At 46.5% G+C, this 24747-nt stretch overlaps 3 protein-coding genes across 3 annotated transcripts in view; 2 read left to right on the top strand and 1 right to left on the bottom strand.

Annotated features, from left to right (window-relative positions):
- The window catches only part of EDF1 (endothelial differentiation related factor 1), a 6164-nt gene extending 4252 nt beyond the window's left edge, over positions 1-1912 (top strand). Inside the window, exons 3-5 of the mRNA XM_083422754.1 lie at positions 456-616; positions 1512-1605; positions 1706-1912. Coding sequence (XP_083278880.1) covers positions 456-616; positions 1512-1605; positions 1706-1767 — 317 coding nt within the window. The 3' untranslated portion in view covers positions 1768-1912. The remainder of the gene's footprint in view (positions 1-455; positions 617-1511; positions 1606-1705) is intronic.
- Positions 1913-12569: 10657 nt separating this feature from the next.
- Positions 12570-18673, bottom strand: AJM1 (apical junction component 1 homolog). Its single transcript, XM_083424388.1, has 3 exons — positions 18370-18673; positions 16828-16898; positions 12570-14796 (listed from the first exon to the last, which is right to left on the bottom strand). The coding sequence occupies exon 3, from the start codon at positions 14749-14751 to the stop codon at positions 12595-12597; it is 2157 nt and encodes a 718-aa protein (XP_083280514.1). The 5' UTR covers positions 14752-14796; positions 16828-16898; positions 18370-18673; the 3' UTR covers positions 12570-12594.
- A 1677-nt stretch (positions 18674-20350) lies between these two features.
- PHPT1 (phosphohistidine phosphatase 1) lies at positions 20351-23907 on the top strand. Its single transcript, XM_083422743.1, has 3 exons — positions 20351-20547; positions 21986-22110; positions 23776-23907. Exons 1-3 carry the CDS (start codon positions 20400-20402, stop codon positions 23866-23868), a joined length of 366 nt encoding a protein of 121 aa, XP_083278869.1. The 5' UTR covers positions 20351-20399; the 3' UTR covers positions 23869-23907.
- The last annotated feature ends 840 nt before the right edge of the window (positions 23908-24747 follow it).

Genomic DNA, 24747 nt, shown 5'->3' on the forward strand with positions numbered 1-24747 from the left:
GTTTTTAACCAGGGGGGAGAGAGACGTAGCCTGCGTGTCGCGACTTCCTGTCCAGACAGGAAGTGATGTCGCCGTGCAGGGTGGGATAAACTAAATAAGTAATTATTCTTTTTTAATAATTACTTATAATAAGTAATTTATTATTTTTTAAGAGAGACATAGCTAGCATGTGTTGTTGTTTTTAACCGGGGGGGGGGAGAGCGACGTCGCTCGTGTGTTGCGACTTCCTGTCCGGACAGGAAGTGATGTCGCCGCGCAGGGTGGGATAAACTAAATAATAATAATTTTTTAATAATTACTTATAATAAGTAATTTATTATTTTTTAAGAGAGACATAGGTAGCATGTGTTGTTGTTTTTAACCGGGGGGGGAGAGAGAGCGACGTCGCCCGCGCGTCGCGACTTCCTGTCTGGACAGGAAGTGACGTCGCCGCCTGGCTTTCTCCCTCCGCACAGGGGCGGCGGGCCAGAACAAGCAGCACTCCATCACGAAGAACACGGCCAAGCTGGACCGGGAGACGGAGGAGCTGCACCATGACCGGGTGCCCCTGGAGGTGGGCAAAGTCATCCAGCAAGGGCGCCAGGGCAAGGGGCTGACCCAAAAGGACCTGGCGACGGTAAGGATGAAAAATTATTATTCTTTATTTTTGTTGAATAATAATATTAAATAAATAATAATATTCATTTCATATTTCTTTAAATGATTAAATAAAACGGAATCAAAAGTAGATTCTTTTGGTTCCGTTTTTTATTCAGTTTTATTCCGTTTTTTATTCAATAAAATAAAATTTTATTGAATAATCATATTATTCTTTCATTTTGTTTCATCATAATATTAAATAAATAATAATATTTATTTAAATGATTAAATAAAACTGAATCAAAAGTAGATTCTTTTGATTCCGTTTTTTATTCAGTTTGATTCAGTTTTTTATTCAATAAAATAAAATTTTATTTAATAATAATATTATTATTTAATTTTATTGCATCATAATATTAAATAAATAATAATATTTATTTCATATTTATTTAAATTATTAAATAAAACGGAATCAAAAGTAGATTCTTTTGATTCCGTTTCTTATTCAGTTTTATTCAGTTTTTTATTAAATAAAATAAAATTGTATTTAATAATCACATTCTTCTTTAATTTTATTGAATAATCATATTAAATAAATAACAATATTTATTTCATATTTATTTAAATGATTAAATAAAACGGAATCAAAAGCAGATTCCAAAAACAGCCGCTGCTGTTTTTTTTCAAAAAATCAAATTTTCATTTCAAAAAATTCAGTTTTTCGACACGCCAAGAAACCGAAACATCCCGTCTTATTTCCATCGAAATAGATTTTTCACGGTTTCCTCCGGCGCAATTTCATTCTTCTTATTATTAATAATTAAATTTCATTATTATTATTATTTCATTATTATTATTAAATAGACTTGAAAAAAGCAACGTTCTTTCGGGATCGGGACTCGAACCCGCAACCCTCTCTCTCTCTCTTCCAGAAAATCAACGAGAAGCCGCAGGTGATTGCCGACTACGAATCGGGCAAGGCCATCCCCAACAACCAGGTGCTGGGCAAGATCGAGAGAGCCATCGGTGAGTGGGTTGCGGGTTCGAGGACGGGTTGCGGGTTCGAGAACGGGTCCGGGGTCCGGGTTCGAGATCGCGCGGCTGACCAACCTCCTCTCTCCCCCAGGCCTCAAACTCCGCGGGAGGGAGATCGGGAAACCCCTGGACAAGGGCCCCAAGGCGCAGTGAGGACAAAGCCTCGAAAGGCGGGGGGCGCCGGGGGGCGCCCCGGGGTCCCCCCGCCATCCCGCCCGGCGCCGGACGGGCGGGAGGAGCCGCCTCTCAGCTGGCGGCCCGCCTCCTCTTTCCGCAGATTGAATAAAGCGAATTAAAACGGCGGGCGTGTCTCGAACCCGGGTTTTTGTCTCGCGCGCTACGACTCCCGGGATCATTGGCGGGGATGTGGGTACCGTAGAAACTACATCTCCCAGAATCCTTAGCGGGGATGCCATGTTGAAAGGGGGCTAGAAGGCGACTTAGACACTTCAAACTATATCTCCCAGAATTCTTTGGGGGGGCTAGAGCGCCTTAGAAGCCTCAAACTACATTTCCCAGAATTCTTTGGGGGGCTAGAGCGCCTTAGAAGCATCAAACTACAACTCCCAGAATTCTTTGCGGGACCAGAGGGAGCCTTAGAAGCCTCAAACTACGTTTCCCATAATCCTCTGGGGGACTAGAAGCCTCAAACTACAACTCCCAGAATCCTTTGGGGGCTAGAGGGCGCCTTAGAAGCCTCAAACTACGTTTCCCATAATCCTTTGGGGGACTAGAAGCCTCAAACTACAACTCCCAGAATCCTTTGCGGGACTAGAGGGCGCCTTAGAAGCCTCAAACTACATCTCCCAGAATCCTTTGCGGGACTGGAGGGTGTCTTAGAAGCCTCAAGCTACATCTCCCAGAATCCTTTGGAGGGGTAGAGCGCCTTAGAAGCCTCAAACTACATCTCCCAGAATCCTTTGCAGGGATGCTGTGTTCAAAGGGGACCAGAGGGCGCCTTAGAAGCCTCAAACTACGTTTCCCATAATCCTTTGGGGGATTAGAAGCTTCAAACTACATCTCCCAGAATCCCTTGCGGGACTAGAGGGTGTCTTAGAAGCCTCAAACTACATCTCCCAGAATCCTTTGGGGGACTAGAAGCCTCAAACTACATCTCCCAGAATCCTTTGGGGGCTAGAGGGCGCCTTAGAGGCCTCAAACTACATCTCCCAGAATCCTTTGGGGCACTAGAGCGCCTTGGAAGCCTCAAACTACATCTCCCAGAATTCTTTGGGGGACTAGAGCGCCTTAGAAGCCTCAAGCTACATGTCCCAGAATCCTTTGCGGGACTAGAGCGCCTTAGAAGCCTCAAACTACATCTCCCAGAATCCTTTGCAGGGATGCCATGTTGAAAGGGGGCTAGAGCGCGACTTTAACACTTCAAACTACATCTCCCAGAATTCCTTGGGGGGGCTAGAGCGCCTTAGAAGCCTCAAACTACATCTCCCAGAATCCTTTGCAGGGATGCCATGTTGAAAGGGGGCTAGAGCGCGACTTTAACACTTCAAACTACATCTCCCAAAATTCTTGGGGGGGCTAGAGCGCCTTAGAAGCCTCAAACTACATCTCCCAGAATTCCTTGGGGGGGCTAGAGCGCCTTAGAAGCCTCAAACTACATCTCCCAGAATTCCTTGGGGGGCAAAGCGCCTTAGAAGCCTCAAACTACGTCTCCCAGAATCCTTTGCGGGACCAGAGGGCGCCTTAGAAGCCTCAAACTACGTTTCCCAGAATCCTTTGGGGGACTAGAAGCCTCAAACTACAACTCCCAGAAACCTTTGGGGGCTAGAGGGCGCCTTAGAAGCCTCAAACTACATCTCCCAGAATTCTTTGGGGGGGCTAGAGCGCCTTAGAAGCCTCAAACTACATCTCCCAGAATTCCTGGGGGGGGGCTGGAGCGCCTTAGAAGCCTCAAACTACATCTCCCAGAATCCTTTGGAGGGGCTAGAGAGCCTTAGACGCCTCAAACTACGTTTCCCATAATCCTTTGGGGGACTAGAAGCCTCAAACTACATCTCCCAGAATTCTTTGGGGGTCTGGAGAGCCTTAGACGCCTCAAACTACATCTCCCAGAATCCTTTGCGGGGATGCCATGTTGAAAGGGGGCTAGAGGGCGACTTAGACACTTCAAACTACATCTCCCAGAATTCTTTGGGGGGGATAGAGTGCCTTAGAAGCCTCAAACTACATCTCCCAGAATCCTTTGCGGGACTAGAGGGTGTCTTAGAAGCCTCAAACTACAACTCCCAGAATTCTTTGCGGGACTAGAGGGTGTCTTAGAAGCCTCAAACTACATCTCCCAGAATTCTTTGGGGGCAAAGCGCCGTAGACACCTCAAACTACATCTCCCAGAATCCTTTGCGGGACTAGAGGGTGTCTTAGAAGCCTCAAACTACATCTCCCAGAATTCTTTTGGGGGGGGCTAGAGGGCCTTAGAAGCCTCAAACTACATCTCCCAGAATCCTTTGCGGGGATGCCATGTTGAAAGGGGGCTAGAGGGCGACTTAGACACTTCAAACTACATCTCCCAGAATCCTTTGGGGGCTAGAGGGTGTCTTAGAGGGCCTCAAGCTACATCTCCCAGAATCCTTTGCGGGGATGATGCCAGCCAGGGTTCGAGGTCCTTCAGAAAGGTATAATAATAATAATAATAGCAGCCAGGAAGGTATAATAATAATAATAATTAATAATAATAATAATAATAATAATAATAATAATAATATTTATACCCTAATAGTAATGATATTTATATAATATATATAATTTATATAATAATCATAATGCCCTTGCAATAAGACGGATCCTTATAGGACAACAACAACAATAAATTTACACTATAACAACAAAACAATAATCAATTTAGGCAACAAAATAACAACAACAAATTTATACAACAACAATTAACAACAACAATAAATGTATTTATACAACAACAAACAACAACAACAATTTATTTATAACCGGACAACTGGCAGATTGTTGTTGTTGTTGTATTTTATGATGATGATGATGATGATGATGATGATATTTATTATTATTATTATTATTTTATTTTTATTTATTTATTTATTTATTTATTTATTTATTATTATTTTATTTTTATTTATTTACTATTATTATATTTTATGTATTTATTTATTTATTCATTCATTCATTCATTCCCCGCCCATCTCTTCCCCAGTCACTCTGGGCGGCTTCCAAACAAACCTGAAAACACAGTAATTAAAACTACAATTAAAAATTAAAAGCTTCCCTAAATAGGGAACAGGCACAGACTTGGGGGTTCCACAGGACTCTTCATCACTTCGAATTACCAATTATTTAGTATTTTTCATTTTATGCTAGAGTGCGCAAGCTTAAGAGGCACACAGGACTCTTCCTCAGTTGGAATTACCAGTTGGATAATTTGGTATTTTTATAGACTTGTGCGTCCCACTAAGTGTGTCCTAGATAGATAGATAGATAGATAGATATAGATAGATAGATATAATATTTTTTATTAATTTTAACATATTAATTATAGATAGATGATAGATAGATAGATAGATAGATAGATAGATAGATAGATAGATAGAAAGATATAATAATTTTTATTAATTTTAACATTGATTATAGATAGATAGGGATAGATAGAGATAGATAGATATAGATAGATAGATATAATAATTTTTATTAATTTTAACATATTGATGATAGATAGATAGATAGATAGATATAATAATTTTTATTAATTTTAACATATTGATTATAGATAGATAGATAGATAGATAGATAGATAGATATAGATAGATAGATATAATAATTTTTATTAATTTTAACATATTGATTATAGATAGATAGATAGATAGAATAGAAAGATAGATAGATATAGATATATAGATATATATATAATAATTTTTATTAATTTTAACATTGATTATAGATGATAGATATATAGATAGATATAAAGATATAGATAGATAGATAGATAGATAGATAGATATAATATTTTTTATTAATTTTAACATATTGATTATAGATAGATAGATAGATAGATAGATATAGATATATAGATATAGATAGATAGATATAATAATTTTTATAAATTTTAACATATTGATTATCAACCGTACAACAAAACTTCGCTTCTGATACCATCTTTTTGGACCGGAATACTACATCATAATTTATATCTACCCCATTCATCTAGCTGGGTTCCTCAGGCCCAGTTAATAGTTAATATTATAATAATCATAATAATTGTAATAATTATAATGATATTAATAATATTAATAATAATACATAATAAAATACATACTATATACATATCCTATTTAACAATCTTTTATTTCTAGTCTCCTATTTTATTTGGTTACATCAATATCTAATAATAATAATAATAATAATAGTTAATATTATTATAATTGTAATAATTATATTAATAATATTAATAAATAATAAAATACATACTATATACATATCCTATTTAGCAACCTTTTATTTATAGTCCCCTTTTTTATTTGGTTACATCAATATATAATAATAATAATAGTTAATATTATAATAATCGTAATAATTGTAACAAATATAATGATATTAATAATATTAATAATAAAATACATACTATATACACATACTATCTTTTATTTCTAGTCTCCTATTTTATTTGGTTACATCAATATCTAATAATGCTAATGCTAATAATAGTTAATATTATTATTATAATCATAATAATTGTAATAATTATAATGATATTAATAATAATATTAATAATAATAAAATAATAAAATACATACCATATACATATCCTATTTAGCAATCTTTTATTTCTAGTCTCCTATTTTATTTGGTTACATCAATATCTAATAATGATAATAATAATAGTTAATGTTATTATTATAATCATCATAATTGTAATAATTATAATGATAATAATAATAAATAATAAAATACATACTATATACATATCCTAATTAGCAATCTTTCCTTTCTAGTCTCCTATTTTATTTGGTTGCATCAATATCTAATAATAATAATAGTTAATAATATTATAATCATAATAATTGTAATAATTATAAAATATAATTATTTCTAGTCTCCTATTTTAATTGGTTACATCAATATCTAATAATAATAATAATAATGGTTAATATTATTATTATAATCATAATAATTATAACAATTATAATGATATTAATAATATTAATAATAATAAATAATAAAATACATACCATATATCCTATTTAGCAATCTTTTATTTCTAGTCTACTATATTATTTGGTTACATCAATATCTAATAATAATAATACTGTAATAATAATAATAATAATAATAATAATAATAATAATATACATTACTCAATCATCTGATTACTATAGCAAAACCCACGTGGCGTCTTCCATTCACAATAAACTCAAAACACTGCGGACCAATGAGGCCGCGAGGCTGAGGTGCCACTCCGACAGCGCCCAATCGGAACTCGCCACCGGGCTTCTGCGCCCGCCTTCACTCTCAACCTGCCTGCGCCTCGCCCAATCGGAAGCCGCCGCCGCCGTTCTTTCCCCGCCTCCTCTCCGCCGCGCCCAATCGGAAGCCGCTCCCGCCTCTACTATCCAAGCCTCACCCAATCAAAAGTCGCGGCCTAAGTTCCTTCGCTTTCCACCTCCCAATCGGAACCCGCCTCCACATCCCACGTGACTAGCCTCGCCCAATCAGACGTCGCCCCCGGCATTGCGCGCGTCGCCTCACCGTGATATTCGGCCCAGGCGGAGCCGCGCACGTCGTCCGTTCCCGGCCCGGCGCCCGGCGTCGTGACGTACTTGAAGACGTCGATATCTTCGCCGGCGACGCGCCTCCAGCTCTCCGTCCGCCATTGCTGCGCCTTCTGAGGAGAAATGAGGCGCGGGAACGACCCGGCCAATCAGCGTCCGCGTTCAAAGGCGCGGGGCCAATGGCGGCTTGGCGTCTGCTGAAGACCCACCCCACCCGTCGATGACAGGTAGGCTCAACCAATGGGCGCGTCGCTTCTCGATGGCGCGGCCAATCGGGTGCCGCGCAGGGGCGGGATTAGGTTCTTTGATAGGCCGGCGCAGGTAGGCTCAGCCAATGGGCGTGTCGCTGTGAGCTGCGTGTCCAATCGTACGTCGGATGCCGCGCAGGGGGCGGTGTTAAGTTCTTTGACAGGCGCCTCAGCCAATAGGTGCGCCGCTAGCAGGCTTGGCCAATGGTGCGTCTGATGCCGCGCAGGGGGCGGGATTTAGTTATCTGATAGGCGCCTCAGCTAATCGCCGCGCCGCTAGGGCCTCCTTACCCAATGGTGGCTCGTCTGCCGCGCAGCACCGCCTCAGGGGCGGGCGTTAGCTTCGCCTCAGCCAATCGGCGCGCCGACAGCGCAATCGTTTGAGCGAACTACAATCCCCATGAGGCTTTGCGTCCAGGCTTAGCCGAGGAATGGCCATGCCAAGCCCCAGGTGCACCTTGGGAACTGTAGTTTTCAGGCGCCTTCTTCCCAGGCAGTGCTAGAATTCCCATCAAAAGGGGAGAATTGATAATATATATGAATCTATAAAATAATAGTAATTAATAATTAAATAATATTAATATATTTATATCAATATATCTAATTAACGTCAATATATTTATTAATAAATATATTAATAAGTATTAATATATTTGTATCAGTATATTTAATTACTATTAATATATTTATATCAATATATTTAAGTACTATTAATATATTTATTAATAAATATATTAATATTAATTAAATATATTGATATAAATATATTTAATTAATATTAATATATTTGTTAATAAGTATATTAATAAATATTAATATATTTATATCGATATATTTAATTAATATTAATATATTTATTAATAAATATATTAATAAATATTAATATATTTATATTATTTTAATATTATTAATATATTAGTGTTATTAATATATATTAATATTATTTAAGAATCAAATCATTCTATGTTGTATAAAAATAATAAATAACTTAAGGGAAACTAATAATAATAATATGACCAATAATAAGTAAATTGAGGGCAACTCATGATACAAATAATATTTAATTAATTAATTTAATTAATATTAATATATTTATTAATAAATATTAATATATCTATATTGTTTTAAAATTATTAATATATTAGTGTTATTTATATGTATTCATGTTATTTAAGAATCAAATCATTCTATGTTGCATAAAAATAATAAATAAATTGAGGGAAACTAATAATAATAATAATATAACCAATAATAGGTAAATTGAGGGCAACTCTTAATGCAAATAATATTTAATTAATATTAATATATTTATTAATAAATATTAATATATTTATATCAATGTATTTATATTATTTTAATATTATTACTATATTAGTGTTATTCATATGTATTAATGTTATTTAAGAATCAAATCATTCTATGTTGTATAAAAATAATAAATAAATTAAGAGAAACTAATAATAATAATAATAATAATAATAATAATAATAATACAACAAATAATAAGTGAATTGAGGGCAACTAATAATACAAATAAATTAATCCTAAATAAAGGAAGTGGAAATAATGATCAATGAATAATGAATCGTGCAAATAATAGTGGTATAGAAAATAATAATTAAATTAAGTGCAACTAATAATAATAAAACAAATAATCAATAAATTAAGGGCAACTCATCATACAAATAAATTAATCATAAATAAAGTGGAAATAATAATGAATAATGAATCGTGTGCAAATAATAGTGGTATAGAAAATAATAATTAAATTAAGTGCAACTCATAATAATCAAACAAATAATAAATAAATTAAGGGCAACTCATCATACAAATAAATTAATCATAAGCAAAGGAAGTGGAAATAATAATCAATGAAGAATGAATCGTGTGCAAATACTAGTTGTACAGTAAATAATAATGAAATTAATTATAATTTATAATTATAAATATAAATTATAATAATAATAAGTAAATTGAGGGCTACTCATAATACAAATAAATTAATAACAACAACAACAACAACAATAATAAAATAATAATGATGATGATGATGATGATGATGATGATGATAATAACAATATCAATATAATAAAATAAATAAATAAATAATAAAAACAAATAATAAATAAATTAAGGGCATCATAATACAAATAAATAAAATAATAATAATAATAATAATAATAATAATAATAATAATAATGCCACAGTTGCGAGTTCGAGTTCCGTTTCGTCTTTATTCCAGGCAAATAAATTCTCCTTTTTTTATATACCTTTCCATAGAAACAGACATAGACATGCTTCTTATATCTCTCCAGCAGAAAATACCTTTTCAAGATTTGGGCAACTATATATATATATATATAGATATATTTCTTCTTTCGTTAAGGAAATAAATAATCAACATGCATTTTTTTCCGCACAATTTACACACAAAAAAATAACCTTTTGATAGGATTTTGGCATTCGACGTACAATTCCACCCATTTTACAGCTCGTCGCATCGACCTTCCCATAATAATAATAAGAAACCATAATAAGGAATAATTAATTAATTAATAATTAATTAATTAATTAATTAGTTAATAACAATTAATAATAATTAATCAAAATGCAGTAGTCTATTCCGCACCATTTACAAGCCGCTCAAGGGGGGAAAAAATAGGATTTTGATAGGATTTGGCATTTGACGTACAATTCCTTCGTCTGATGCGCCCATTTGACAGTTTGCTATCTCATCACATTCCAATAATAATAATAATAATAATAATAATAATAATAATAAATAATTAATATTATTAATAATAAATAATAACAACATCCCAAATTAAAATAAAAAACAATATCAACAATAATCAATATTATTAATATTAGCAACAACAAGAACAAATATTAATAAAATAATGATAATAATTAATAATTCACAAAATAATCATTAATGAATGATTTTAGAGTGTTGTTTGTGCTGTACTTTTGTACTGTTTTATTGTCGTTAGCCGCCCTGAGCCTGGCTTTGGCTGGGAGGGCGGGATATAAATAAAATTTTTTATTATTATTATTATTATTATTATTATTATTATTATTATTATTATTATATTAATATTATAATATTAATATTATAATATTGATCCTTTTCCAGAACCGTCAAAGGAAATGTATCTTTTTCTTCATACGATATTCAATGTGCCGTTTGCGCCGTTTTCGACAGCAATCCAAAGTGCAAAAATCATAATAATACAAAATAATCATAATAAAAACAACAACAATAATAAATTAATATTATTAATAATAAATCATAATAACATCCATAATTAAAACAATAATAAATAACAACATCAATAATTAATATTATTAATACTAGCAACAAGAACGAATGTTAATAATAATTAATAAAATAACGATAATAATTAATAATAATATTAATAATAATATTATTAATAATATTATTATTAATAATAATAAATAATCATTAATAATAATAATACCAATAATATTGATCCTTTTCCAGGAACGTCAAAGGAAAGGCGATACGATATTCAATGTGCTGGTTGCGCTGTTTCGACAGCCTTCCAAAGTGCAAAAATCATAATAATAAGACAAAATAATCATAATAAAAACCATAATAATAAGACAAAATAATAATAATAAAAACCATAATAATAATACAAAATAATCATAATAAAAACCATAATAATAATAATAATCTTCACCAATAATAGTAATCGTCCGATAAAACATAGCGATCAAATTTGGCATTCCGGGAAGAAATAGTCATCAAGGTCCATTTTTTGGGCCGATTTTCGTCCCAGTTTCTGATGATGATTTTGAATTTCTTTGAATTTCTCTCTTATTTTGAACTTCTGTATTATTTTGAATTTCTGAATTATTCTGCATTATTTTGAATTATTTTAAATTTCCATGATTCCATCATAAACAAATAATGAGGATCCAAAAGAATGATCCAAAATAAGCGTACAAATCTGGGATTTTCAAAGGCTGGACGTCGGAACTACCTGCCACTTGAACCCAGAAACATTGCCCAAACGGCAGCAGAAACCGGAGCCCATTTCTGGTGTTTTTTGGTCCGTTCTTGCCAGTGGAACTCCCTGCCACTTGAAGCCAGAAACATCCCACAAACTGCAACAAAACGGAGCTCATTTCTGGTGTTTTTTGGTCCGTTCTTCCCAGTGGAACTCCCTGCCACTTGAACCCCAAAACCATGCCCAAACTGCAGCAAAACGGAGCCCATTTCTGGTGTGATTTTGTCCGTTCTTCCCAGTGGAACTCCCTGCCACTTGAACCCCAAACCATGCCCAAACTGCAGCAAAACGGAGCCCATTTCTGGTGTGATTTTGTCCGTTCTTCCCAGTGGAACTCCCTGCCACTTGAAGACAGAAACATCCCACAAACGGCAGCAAAATGGAGCCCATGTCTTGATTTTTTCTCTGTTGGAACTCCCTGCCACTTGAACCAAGAAACGTCGCAGGAACTGCAGCAAAACGGAGCCCATTTCCGGTGTTTTTTGGTCCGTTCTTCCCAGTGGAACTCCTTGCCACTTGAACCCAGAAACATCCCACAAACTGCAGCAAAAGGGTGTTTTTTGGTCCGTTCTTCCCAGTGGAACTGCCTGCCACTTGAAGCCAGAAACATCCCATAAACTGCAGCAAAACGGTGTTTTTTGGTCCGTTCTTCCCAGTGGAACTCCCTGCCACTTGAACCCCAAAACATGCCCAACCTGCCTCAAAACGGCACCCATTTCTGGTGTTTTTTGGTCCATTCTTCCAGTGGAACTCCCTGCCACTTGAACCCAAAACCATGCCCAACCTGCCTCAAAACGGTGCCCATTTCCGGTGTTTTTTGGTCCGTTCTTCCAGTGGAACTCCCTGCTACTTGAACCCAAAACCATGCCCAAACTGCATCAAAACATAGCCCATTTCTGGTGTTTTTTGGTCCCTTCTTCCAGTGGAACTCCCCGCCACTTGCCTCCGCTACATCAACTCATCCAGCAGATTGGGACTGGCCACCCAGTCCAGAGTCCGGGGTTCCGACCCGGCCATGATCATGCACAGGAACTGCTTGCCCGTCCTCTTATCGACGGGATAGATGGTGGTTGGCGTGAAACGGCGCCCGCTTTCCACAAACGCCACCAGGCGCCCGTAGACCTCCGGGAACTCGCGCCGCAGCGCCACGCCCCGGGCGCGCAGCTCCCGCTGGATGTGGACGAAGCACACCTCCCGCGCCCGCCGGTCCTCCTGGTCCCCGGCGCCCGGCGGCGGCGTCAGGATCAGCGTCTCGATCTCGGCGCCCGGTGCCGGCGCCGCCGAGGCCGCCAGCGCCACCTTGGCGTGTTGGCGCGCCACCGGATGCCCCTCGCCCGCCGCCACCGTGACGTTCAACACGAAGCATTCCCCCGGGTCGTACTCCTCGCCGGCGCGCTGCAACTCCCGGGCGTAGGCGCCCAGGTTGGCGGCGTGGGCGCCCACTTCTCGGAGCGAGAGGTAAGTTGGCGCCGCCGCCAATGCGCCCAGTCCGGCGCGGAGGAAGTTTTCGGCGGCGCCGGCGCCGGGGAATCCGAGGAAGAGGACGCCGCGCCCGCGGGAGAGGAACCCGACGCGCGCCAGCCGGGAGAACGCCCGGTGCGCGGCGGCGTCTTCGCGTGAGAACCGTAGCGCGTTGCGGCATGCGCTGGCGGCGCGCCCGGCGGCGCAGCGCTCCTTGTGGCGGCGCCAGTCTTGGCGCCGGCAGTGGCGCGAGCAGTAGAGGGTGGGGCAGCTGTGGCAGGACTTGAAGTAGAGGCAGGCGTGAAACGTAGTTTCCGTGCGCCCGCAGCGGGCGTTGGAGCACATGACGTCGTCCTCGTCGGTGCTGGCGTCCGGGGAACTGGCGCACGCCGGGCGCTCGGCGCCCGGTTTGTAGTCGATCACCAGATCCGTGATCAGCTGGTCCAGCTGCTCCAAGCTGCGTTGGCGCGCCGGCGCCGGGCGCCCGGCGATCTCGTTGTCGGTGATGGTGATCTCCGGCGTGACGAACCAGGCGCCGCGCCCGCTTGCGCCCGCTTTCTCCAGCAACGAGTTTTCCGAGAGGGACAGAGCGGCGTAGCGTTTGGGGGAACTGGAGAGCGTCACCACCACGGGCGCCGGGCGCCGCGTGCCGGGAGAGAGGGCGGGCGGCGGCGCCTGGTGGCGCGCCAGGATGTTCTCGTAGCTGCGCCCGCGCCACAGCGGCGGGTCCGGGCGCCCGCGCGGCGCCAATATGTCGTCCCAGGACTTGGAGTGGCTGCGCGCTTCGCTTCCCAGCCGCGGCTTGTGCCAGGCGGCGCCCGGCGGGTAGCACCAGGTCTGGTAGGGCGCCGCCACCGGGCGCCAGGCGCCGTAGGGGTGAGGGTATGTGCGCGGAACGGGCGCCGGGGCGGGCGCGGCGCCGTCGAAGGGCGGCGCGTAAAAGGGTGGCGCGGCGCCCGGTGGCGTGGCGCCGTAAAAGGGAGTTGCGGCGCCGTCGAAAGTTGGCGCGTCGTACGTTGGCGCGGCGCCGTAAAACGGGGAAACGTAGTTCGTCCGGCTGGGCGCCTCGCGCACGGGGTGGGCGTCCAGGAACGGGGAAGCGTAGTTCGGGACCGGGCGCGGCGGTGGCGCGTACGCGCCGTCACCGGCGTAGAAAACCTGGAGTGGCGCCGGTTGTGGGTTCGGGTCGTCTCCCGGCGCCCGGTCCTCGTAAGTGTCGCTGGGCGTCGGAGTGCGGGACGGGCGCCAGGCGCCGGGCACGGTCAGGCCGCTGCGCGCCGGGGAAACGTAGCGCGGCGGCGGCGGCGGGTCGGGTTTGATGTCCAGGCGCCGGCGCGGGGCGTTGGCGGGCGGCGCGCTGGCGCCGTGCTGGAAGGGGGAGATGCGGCTGCGCTGGGGCTGGAGCTTGACCGGGTGCAGCTCGTTGGCGTGGCGCCCGGCGCTTTTGGAGCGGGCGCGGGGCGCCGGGTCTCGGGGGGCTTCGCGCCCGCGCCGGGCGCCGGGCGCTGGTTCGTCGTCCAGCCACTCTAGGAAGTCGAAGCTGCGGCAGTGGCGCTTGTGGGAGGGCGCCGCCGACATGGCGCAGGGGAAGGGCGGCGCCGTCTGGACGTGGCGCAGGAGGTCCGGAGGGTGGGTGCGGGTCATCTTCGGAGGGGCGGGCGCCGCGCCGCGCCGCCCTCAGTGCGGGTCCTGCGGGGAGAGGAAGGGCGTCAAGTGGCGGGGAGTTGCGAACTACAGTTCCCAGGATGCCTAGCGTTCAGGGAATATGGGAACTGTAGTATTTTCCAGCGCTTTGGGACTACAACTCCCATGATCCCTAAGAAGCTGGACCAGCGGCCAGGGAGGATGGGAACTGTAGTTTTTCCACTGTTTTCCCACTAGCTAGGGATCCAAACTACAATTCCCAGGATCCCTAGTGTTCAGGGAGGATGGGAACTGTAGTTTTCCCTGCTGTTTCCCCGCTAGCTAGGGATCATGGGAGCTGTAGTCCCAAACTGCTGGGGAAACTACAATTCCCATGATCCCTAAGTAGCTGGACAGGCGGTCAGGGAACATGGGAACTGTAGTTTTTCCACTAGCTAGGGATCATGGGAGTTGTAGTCCCAGAGAACTGGAAAAAACTACAATTCCCACAAGCCCTATCTAGCCGGAACAATGGTCAGGGTGAATGGGAATTGTAGTTTTCCCGCTAGCTAAGGATCGTGGGAGCTGTAGTCCCAAAGAGCTGGGGAAAACTACAATTCCCACAATCCCTATCTAGCCGGACCAGTGGTCAGGGATGATGGGAATTGTAGTTTTTTCCAGCGCTTTGGGACTACAACTCCCATGATCCCTAAGTAGCTGGACCAGCGGTCAGGGAACATGGGAATTGTAGTTTTTCCACTGTTTTCCCACTCGCTAGGGATCATGGGAGTTGTAGTCCTAAAGAGCTGGAAAAAACTACAATTCCCATGATCCCTAAGTAGCTGGACCAGCGGTCAGGGAACATGGAAACTGTAGTTTTTCCACTAGCTAGGCATCATGGGAGTTGTAGTCCCAAAGAGCTGGAAAAAAACTACAATTCCCATGTCCCCTAAGTAGCTGGACCAGCAGTCAGGGAACATGGGAACTGTAGTTTTGCCACTGTTTTCCCACTAGCTAGGGATCATGGGAGTCGTAGTCCCAAAGAGCTGGAAACAACTACAATTCCCACAATCCCTATTTAGCCAAACCAGTGGTCAGGGAACATGGGAATTGTAGTTTCCCCGCTAGTTTCTCCCACTAGCTAGGGATCCTGGGAGCTGTAGTCCCAAACTACTGGGGAAAACTACAATTCCCATGATCCCTATCTAGCCGGACCAGTGGTCAGGGATGATGGGAACTGTAGTTTTTTCCAGCTCTTTGGGACTACAACTCCCATGATCCCTAAGTAGCTGCTCAGGGAACATGGGAATTGTAGTTTTCCCGCTGTTTTCCCACTAGCTAAGGATCATGGGAGTTGTAGTCCCAAAGAGCTGGGAAAAACTACAATTCCCACAATCCCTACCTAGCCGGACCAGTGGTCAGGGATGATGGGAATTGTAGTTTTTTCCATCTCTTTGGGACTACAACTCCCATGATCCCTAAGTAGCTGGACCAGCGGTCAGGGAACATGGGAATTGTAGTGTTCCCGCTGGCTAGAGATCATGGGAGTTGTAGTCCCAAAGAGCTGGAAAAAACTACAACTCCCATGATCCCTAAGTAGCTGGACCAGCGGTCAGGGTGGATGGGAATTGTAGTTTTCCCGCTGGTTTTTCCCACTAGCTAGGAATCGTGGGAGCTGGAGTCCCAAACTGCTGGGGAAACTACAATTCCCATGATCCCATGCCAGCTGGACCAGCGGTCAGGGATGATGGGAATTGTAGTTTTTTCCAGCTCTTTGGGACTACAACTCCCATGATCCCTAAGTAGCTGGACCAGCCGCCAGGGATGATGGGAATCGTAGTTTTCTCGCTGCTTTCCTGCTAATTTTCCCTGCTAGCTAGTGATCATGGGAGTTGTAGTCCCAAAGAGATGGGGAAAACTACAATTCCTATCATCCCTGACCCCTGGTCCGGCTAGATAGGGGTCATGGGAATTGTAGTTCTCCCACCTGTTTGGGACTACAGCTCCCATGATCCCTAGCTAGCGGGGAAAACTCCCAATGCAATCTGGGGAACTCCCCGCCTCATGAAAGGTAGCAGCTCAAGGCGGGCGTCTTACCTGGCCGGGCAGGCATCGCGGGTTGTGGGGCCGGCCCTCCATGCTGCTCCCCACGGCGTCAGGCGTGGAGCCTAGGGTTCGAAAGAGGACAAGGGTCAGCTATGGGCGGAGACGAAGGCACTCTGCGCATGCTCAGGGGCAGCCTTGGCTAGCTTGGGTTATAAAGGAGAGGAACTCCCCATAAGTGGACCAGGCTGCGCCCCATAAGTGGATCAAGCTGTGCCCCACAAGTGGACCAGGCTGTTCCCCACAAGTGGACCAGGCTTCTCCCCATAAGTGGACCAGGCTGCGCCCCACACGTGGACAAGGCTGTGCCCCACACATGGACAAGGCTGTGCCCCACAAGTGGACCAGGCTGCTCCCCCTCTGCCCCCCACAAGTGGACCAGGCTGCACCCCACAAGTGGACCAGGCTTCTCCCCATAAGTGGACCAAGCTGCGCCCCACAAGTGGACCAGGCTGCACCCCACAAGTGGACCAGGCTGCCCCCCATAAGTGGACCAGGCTGCTCCCCACAAGTGGGCCAGGCTGTGCCCCACAAGTGGACCAGGCTTCTCCCCACAAGTGGGCCAGGCTGTGCCCCACAAGTGGAAAAGGCTGCCCCCCACAAGTGGACCAGGCTGCGCCCCACAAGTGGAAAAGGCTGCCCCCCACAAGTGGACCAGGCTGCGCCCCACAAGTGGAAAAGGCTGCCCCCCACAAGTGGACCAGGCTGCGCCCCATAAGTGGACCAAGCTGCGCCCCACAAGAGGGCCAGGCTTCTCCCCACAAGTGGACCAGGCTGCTCCCCACAAGTGGACTAGGCTTCTCCCCATAAGTGGGCCAGGCTGCTCCCCCTCTGCCCCCCACAAGTGGACCAGGCTGCTCCCCATAAGTGGACCAGGCTGCTCCCCCTCTGCCCCCCACAAGTGGACCAGGCTGCGCCCCATAAGTGAACCAGGCTGATCCCCCTCTGCCCCCCACAAGTGGGCCAGGCTGCTCCCCCTCTGACCCCCCATAAGTGGCCCACGCTGCGCCCCACAAGTAGACCAGGCTCCCACCCCATAAGTGGACCAGGCTGCCCCCCACAAGTGGACTAGGCTGCTCCCCCTCTGCCCCCCATAAGTGGACCAGGCTGCTCCCCCTCTGCCCCCCACAAGTGGACCAGGCTGCACCCCATAAGTAGACCAGGCTGCTCCCCCTCTGCCCCCCACAAGTGGACCAGGCTTCTCCCCACAAGTGGGCCAGTCTGCTCCCCCTCTGCCCCCCACAAGTGGACCAGGCTTCTCCCCACAAGTGGACCAGGCTTCTCCCCACAAGTGGGCCAGGCTGCCCCCCCTCTGCCCCCCATAAGTGGACCAGGCTTCTCCCCACAAGTGGACCATTCCACTCCCCCTCCGCCCCCCACAAATGGACCATTCTCCTCCCGTCTTCCCCAATCCCCCCTATTTCCTCCAATGGTCTCGTCCTTCTCCCGCTTCCCTCCAGCCGAGCCAAACCATCCTCCGCGCCCGGCGGGGGTGGGGTGGGGTTTGGGGTCTTCCCACCGCCGCCCTGACGTCACCTTGGCAGCAACCACCTCCGGCGGGAGGGGGAGGACACCGGAGATCCCCCCCTTCGCCGCTAATCGGTTTGACCATCGGTCCCGCCGCTTCCCCCCCCACCGGACAGGAGGGAAAGGCCGATGGACTCTTCCGATTCCCCCCCGCGCGGTCGGGGAGACTTGGAGCGGTCCGAAGCGCCCGGTGTCGCCGGCCTGTGGCTCCGCGCAGCCGCAGTGGAGGGAGCGATGCCAGCGCCGCAGCGCCACCGTGTGGGCGGAAGGAGGGAGAGCGCCTTAAAGGGGCCGCGGGTGGGAAATGAATATGGGGGGGAGTCCACTTGTGGGGAGAAGCCTGGTCCACTTGTGGGGGGAGAGGGGGAGGAGCCTGGTCTACTTGGGGGGAGCACACTGGACTACTTATGGGGAGCAGCCTGCTTCACTTGTGGGGAGCCTGGTCCACTTATGGGGAGAAGCCGGGTCCACTTGTGGGGAGCAGCCTGGTCCACTTGTGGGGAGAAGCCTGCTTCACTTGTGGGGAGCCTGGTCCACTTATGGGGAGAAGCCGGGTCCACTTGTGGGGAGCAGCCTGGTCCACTTGTGGGGAGAAGCCTGCTTCACTTGTGGGGAGCCTGGTCCACTTATGGGGTGGCAGCCTGGTCTACTCGTGGGGGGGGCAGAGGGGGAGCAGCCTGGTCCACTTATGGGGCACAGCCTGGGCCACTTGTGGGGGGCAGAGGGGGAGCAGCCTGGTCCACTTGTGGGGGGCAGAGGGGGAGCAGCCTGGTCCACTTATGGGGTGGGAGCCTGGTCTACTTGTGGGGCGCAGCCTGGGCCACTTATGGGGGGGCAGAGGGGGAGCAGCCTGGTCCACTTATGGGGCACAGCCTGGGCCACTTGTGGGGGGCAGAGGGGGAGCAGCCTGGTCCACTTATGGGGGGCAGAGGGGGAGCAGCCTGGTCCACTTATGGGGTGGGAGCCTGGTCTACTTGTGGGGCGCAGCCTGGGCCACTTATGGGGGGGCAGAGGGGGAGTAGCCTGGTCCACTTGTGGGGCACAGCCTGGTCCACTTGTGGGGGGCAGAGGGGGACCAGCCTGGTCCACTTGTGGGGGGCAGCCTGGTCTACTTAGGGTGAGCAGCCTGGTCCACTTATGGGGTGGGAGCCTGGTCTACTTGTGGGGGGCAGAGGGGGAGCAGCCTGGTCCACTTGTGGGGGGCAGAGGGGGAGCAGCCTGGTCCACTTATGGGGTGGGAGCCTGGTCTACTTGTGGGGCACAGCCTGAGCCACTTATGGGGGGGCAGAGAGGGAGTAGCCTGGTGCACTTATGGGGCGCAGCCTGGTCCACTTGTGGGGGGCAGAGGGGGAGCAGCCTGGTCCACTTGTGAGGGTCAACCTGGTCCATTTGTGGGGCGCAGCCTGGTCCACTTGTGGGGCGCACCCTGGTCCACTTATGGGGCGCAGCCTGGTCCACTTATGGGGGGCAGCCTGGCCCACTTGTGGGGTGGCAGCCTGGTTCACTTATGGGGAGCAGCCTAGTCCTCTTATGGGGTGGCAGCCTGGTCCACTTATGGGGCGCAGCCTGGTCCACTTCTGGGGGGCAGCCTGGTCCACTTATGGGGCGCAGCCTGGTCCACTTGTTTCCAGCCATCAGGGCCGGAAACTACATTTCCCAAGGTGCACCTGGGCTTGGCATGGCCATTCCCTCTGCTAAACCCGGACGCAAAGCATCATGGGGATTGTAGTTCGCTCAAGCGATTGTGCGCTGTCGGCGCGCCCATTGGCTGAGGCGATGCTAACGCCCGCCCCTGAGGCGGAGCAGACGAGCCACGATTGGGTATCAGATAACTCAATCCCGCCTCCTGCGCGGCCTCCGACGCCCCATTGGCCACGCCTGCTAGCAGCGACGCGCCTATTGGCTGCGCTTACCTGCAAGCCCGCCTTCGGGGTGGGTCTTCAGCCCACGCCACGCCGCCATTGGCCCCGCGCCTGTCACGTCGGGCGCTGATTGGCTGGGCCCTTGGCGCGCCTCATTTCTCCTCAGAAGGAGCAGTAATGGCGGACGGAGACTTGAAGCGGGTTCCCGACGTCGATATCGACGAGGCCGACGGCGTCTTCAAGTACGTCCTCGTCCGCGTCACCACGCCGGGCGCCGGGCCGGGAAAGGACGTCGTGCGCGGCTACGCCTGGGCCGAGTATCACGGTGAGGGGACGCCGGCGGCGGCGGGTTCTGATTGGGCGAGGCGCAGGCACATCAACGGCGGAGGCGGGGAGAGACGGGCCGTAGCCGCTTCCGATTGGGCGAGGCGGGGAGAGAAGGCGAGTTGTGGGTGCCGATTGGACGAGGCGGGGATGGAATGCCGGTTGCGGGTTCCGATTGGGCAAGTAGACAGTGGAGGCGGGGAGAGAATGCCGGTTGCGGGTTCTGATTGGGCGAGACGTAGGCATGTGGATAGTGAAGGCGGAGAGAGAATGACGGTAGCGGCTTCTGATTGGGCGAGGCGCACACACATCAACAGCGGAGGCGGGGAAAGATGGACCGTAGCAGCTTCCGATTGGGCGAGGCCTAGTCGAGGCGGGGATGGAATGCCGTGTGCGTGTTCCGATTGGACGAGGCGCAGGAATGATAGTGAAGGCGGGGAGAGAAGGCCGGTTGCGGGTTCCGATTGGGCGAGGCGTAGGAAGGGGAATAGTGAAGGCGGGGAGAGAACGACGGTTGCGGTTTCCTATTGGGCGAGGCGCAGACATGATAGTGGAGGCGGGGAGGGAACGCTGGTTGCGGATTCTGATTGGGTGAGGCGAAGGCTCGTGGAACGTGAAGGCGGGTCTAGAACGCCAATTGCGGGTTCCGATTGGACGAAGCTTATGCTTGGGTATGGTTGAGTCGGTGATGGAAGGCCGGTTGCGACTTCTGATTGGCTGAAGCGCAGGAACGTTATATAGTGGAGGCGTTTACGGAACGCCGGTTGCGGGTTCCGATTGGACGACGCGCAGGCAGGTGGATAGTGAAGGCGGGGAGAGAATGACGTTAGCGGGTTCAGATTGGACGAAGCGTCTGCTTGGGAGTATTTGACGCGCTGATGGAACGCCGGTTGCGACTTCTGATTGGGTGAGGCGCCGGAACGTTATATAGCGGAGGCGGGGAGAAGCCGCCTGTCGCGTGTTCCGATTGGGAGAGGCGTTGGCGAGGCGGGGAGAGAACGCCGGCTTTGGGTTCCTATTGGGTGAGTGGCATGTGAAGGCGGGCTGGATCTCAGTTAGCGACTTCTGATTGGGTGAGACGCAGGATAGTGGAAAGCGAAGGCGGGTCTAGAACGCCAGTTGCGGCTTCCGATTGGGCGAGGCCTGTAGCTATTGAAGGCGGGGAGAGAACGACGTTGCTGGATTCCCATTGGGCGAGAGAACATTGTGGCGGGTTCCGATTGGGCGACGCGTCTCCGTTGGCGAGGCGGGGAGAGACCGCCGGCTCTGCGTTCCTATTGGCTGACTGGCAAGTGAAGGCGGGCTGGATCTCAGGCAGCGACTTCTGATTGGTTGAGACGTAGAGAAGGCGGGTCTAGGACTCCAGTCGCGGCTTCCGATTGGGCGATCCGTCATTATTATTATTAATTATTATTATTATTATTAATTATTATTATTAGCCGACATCTACGACCGCGTCTCGGAGGATCTCTCCCGGCTTGGCTTCGAGGTCGAGTGTCTGGGCGGCGGGCGGATCTCCCGCCAGAGCGGATCCCGCAAGATCCACGTCTATGGCTACTCCGTGGTGAGTGAGATCCTAGAGCGGCAATGGGGGGACTACAACTCCCATGATGCCTAGCTAACCAGATCAGCGGTCAGGGATCATGGGAATTGTAGTTTTTCCCATCTGCTTTGGACTACAGTTCCCATGATCCCTAGCTAACCAGATCAGCGGTCAGGGATCATGGGAACTGTAGTTTTTTCCATCTGCTTTGGACTACAGTTCCCATGATCCCTAGCTAACCAGATCAGCGGTCAGGGATGATGGGAGTTGTAGTTTTTTCCATCTCTTTGGACTACAACTCCCATGCTCTCTAGCTAGTGGAAAAACTAGCGGGAAAAACTACAATTCCCATCATCCCTGACCGCTGCTCCGGCTAGGGAGGGATGATGGGAATTGTAGTTTTCCCCACCTCTTTGGGACTACAACTCCCATGATACCTAGCTAGCAGGAAAAACTACAATTCCCATCATCCCTGGCTGCTGGTCCACCTCTTTGGGACTACAACTCCCATGATACCTAGCTAGCAGGGAAAGCTATCATCCCTGACCGCTGGTCCGGCTAGCGAGGGATCATGGGAGTTGAAGTGCCAAACAGCCTGGGGGAAACTACAATTCCCTTGCTAGCGTCAGGGATGATGGGAATTGTAGTTTTTCTCACTAGCTAGGTATCATGGGAGCTGTAGTCCCAAAGAGATGGGGAAAACTACAGTTCCCATCATCCCTCACTAGCCGGAGCAGCGGTCAGGGATGATGGGAATTGTAGTTTTTCCAGCTGTTCGGGACTACAACTCCCATGATCCCTAGCTAGCGGAAAAACAGCAGGAAAGACTACAATTCCCATCATCACTCACTGCTGTTCCTCTTAGCTAGGGATGATGGGAGTTGTAGTCCCAAAGAGCTGGAAAAAAAGCAGTCAGGGATGATGGGAATTGTAGTTTTTCCCATGATCCCTAGCTGGAAAAAACTACAATTCCCATCATCCCCGGCTGTAGACCAGCTAGCTAGGGATCATGGGAGCTGTAGTCCCAAAGAGCTGGGGAAAACTACAATTCCCATCATTCCTGTGATTATTCTTACTGCCTTTTATTCCATGGGACAATTAAATTACACTATATTATTATTATCATTTATTATTATTATTATTATTATTATTATTATTATTATTATTATACACTATAGTTTTATTATTATTAATTATTATATTACACTATGGTATTATTATCATTTTATTATCATTTTATTATCTTCTTCTTCTTCTTCTTATTATTATTATTATTATTATTATTATATTACACTATATTATTATTATTATTTTTTATTATTATATTACACTATATTATCATTTTTTATTATTAGTATTAGTATTATTAGTATTATTATTATCATATTAAACTATATTATTATCATTTTTTATTTTATTATTAATTATTATTATATTATTATTATCATTTTATTTATTATTATTATTATTATTATTATTATACACTATATTATTATCATTTTATTATTTATTATTTATTATTATTATTATTATTATTATTATTATTATTATATTACACTACATTATTATTATCATTTTATTATTTTATTATTTTATTATTTATTATTATATTACACTATATGATCTTATTATTATTAGTATTAGTATTATTATTATTACTAATTATTATTCTTAATTACCTTTCAGGGCTTCGGCCGGGCGCCGCATGCGGTCTCCACCGAAAAACTCCGCGCCGCTTTCCCGGACTATGAGGTCACCTGGGCCGACGACGGCTATTGATTCATTTCAATAAAATTCGCACCCGGCGCCCGGCGGGAACTATAGCGCACCGGGCGCCAAAGCTTCCTTCGTTCCCATTCTTGCCTTCCTATTGGTCCAGGATTCAAACCCGGTTCCAGTTCTCCCATTGAAACTACGGTTCCCAAAAGGGCGCTGGGAATCGTAGTATGCCTTGGTTCTCAAACACGGGTGTCAGAACTACAATTCCCATGATGCTCTGCGTGCTAAACCGGGCGCTGGGAACTATAGTACCCACAATTCTCTGTGCCCGGTTCTGGGAACTGTAGTTTTTGACACCCGGAACTACAATTCTCTGCGCCCGGTTCTGGGAACTGTAGTTTTTGACACCCGGAACTACGATTCTCTGCGCCCGGTTCTGGGAACTGTAGTTTTTGACACCCGGAACCACGATTATCGGCGCCCGGTTCTGGGAACTGTAGTTTTTGGCACACGGAACACCCTCTCCTAGAACTACAATTCTTTGCGCCTGGTTCTGGGAACTGTAGTTTTTGACTCCCAGAACACTCTATTCCTAGAACTACAATTCCCAGCGCCCGGTTCTGGGAACTGTAGTTTTTGACACCCGGAACACTCCTAGAACTACAATTCTCTGCGCCCGGTTCTGGGAACTGTAGTTTTTGACACCCGGAACATCTCCCAGAACTACAATTCTCGGCGCCCGGTTCTGGGCCCAGGGAACTCTGGGAGTTGGCGGGGAGGAGAGGCGCCCGGTGAAAACTAAGGTTCCCAGAGCGCCGGGTTCTAGATTCATCCTGGGAACTGTAGTCCTTCCCTATAGGCCTCTGGCGCCTAGTTATCAGCACCCTTGAACGTACTACAATTACCATGGTGCCACTGAACGTACTACAGTTCCCATGG

This window comes from Podarcis tiliguerta (genome assembly GCF_965153285.1).
Source record: "Podarcis tiliguerta genome assembly, chromosome: Z".
Classification (NCBI taxonomy): Eukaryota; Metazoa; Chordata; class Lepidosauria; order Squamata; family Lacertidae; genus Podarcis; species Podarcis tiliguerta.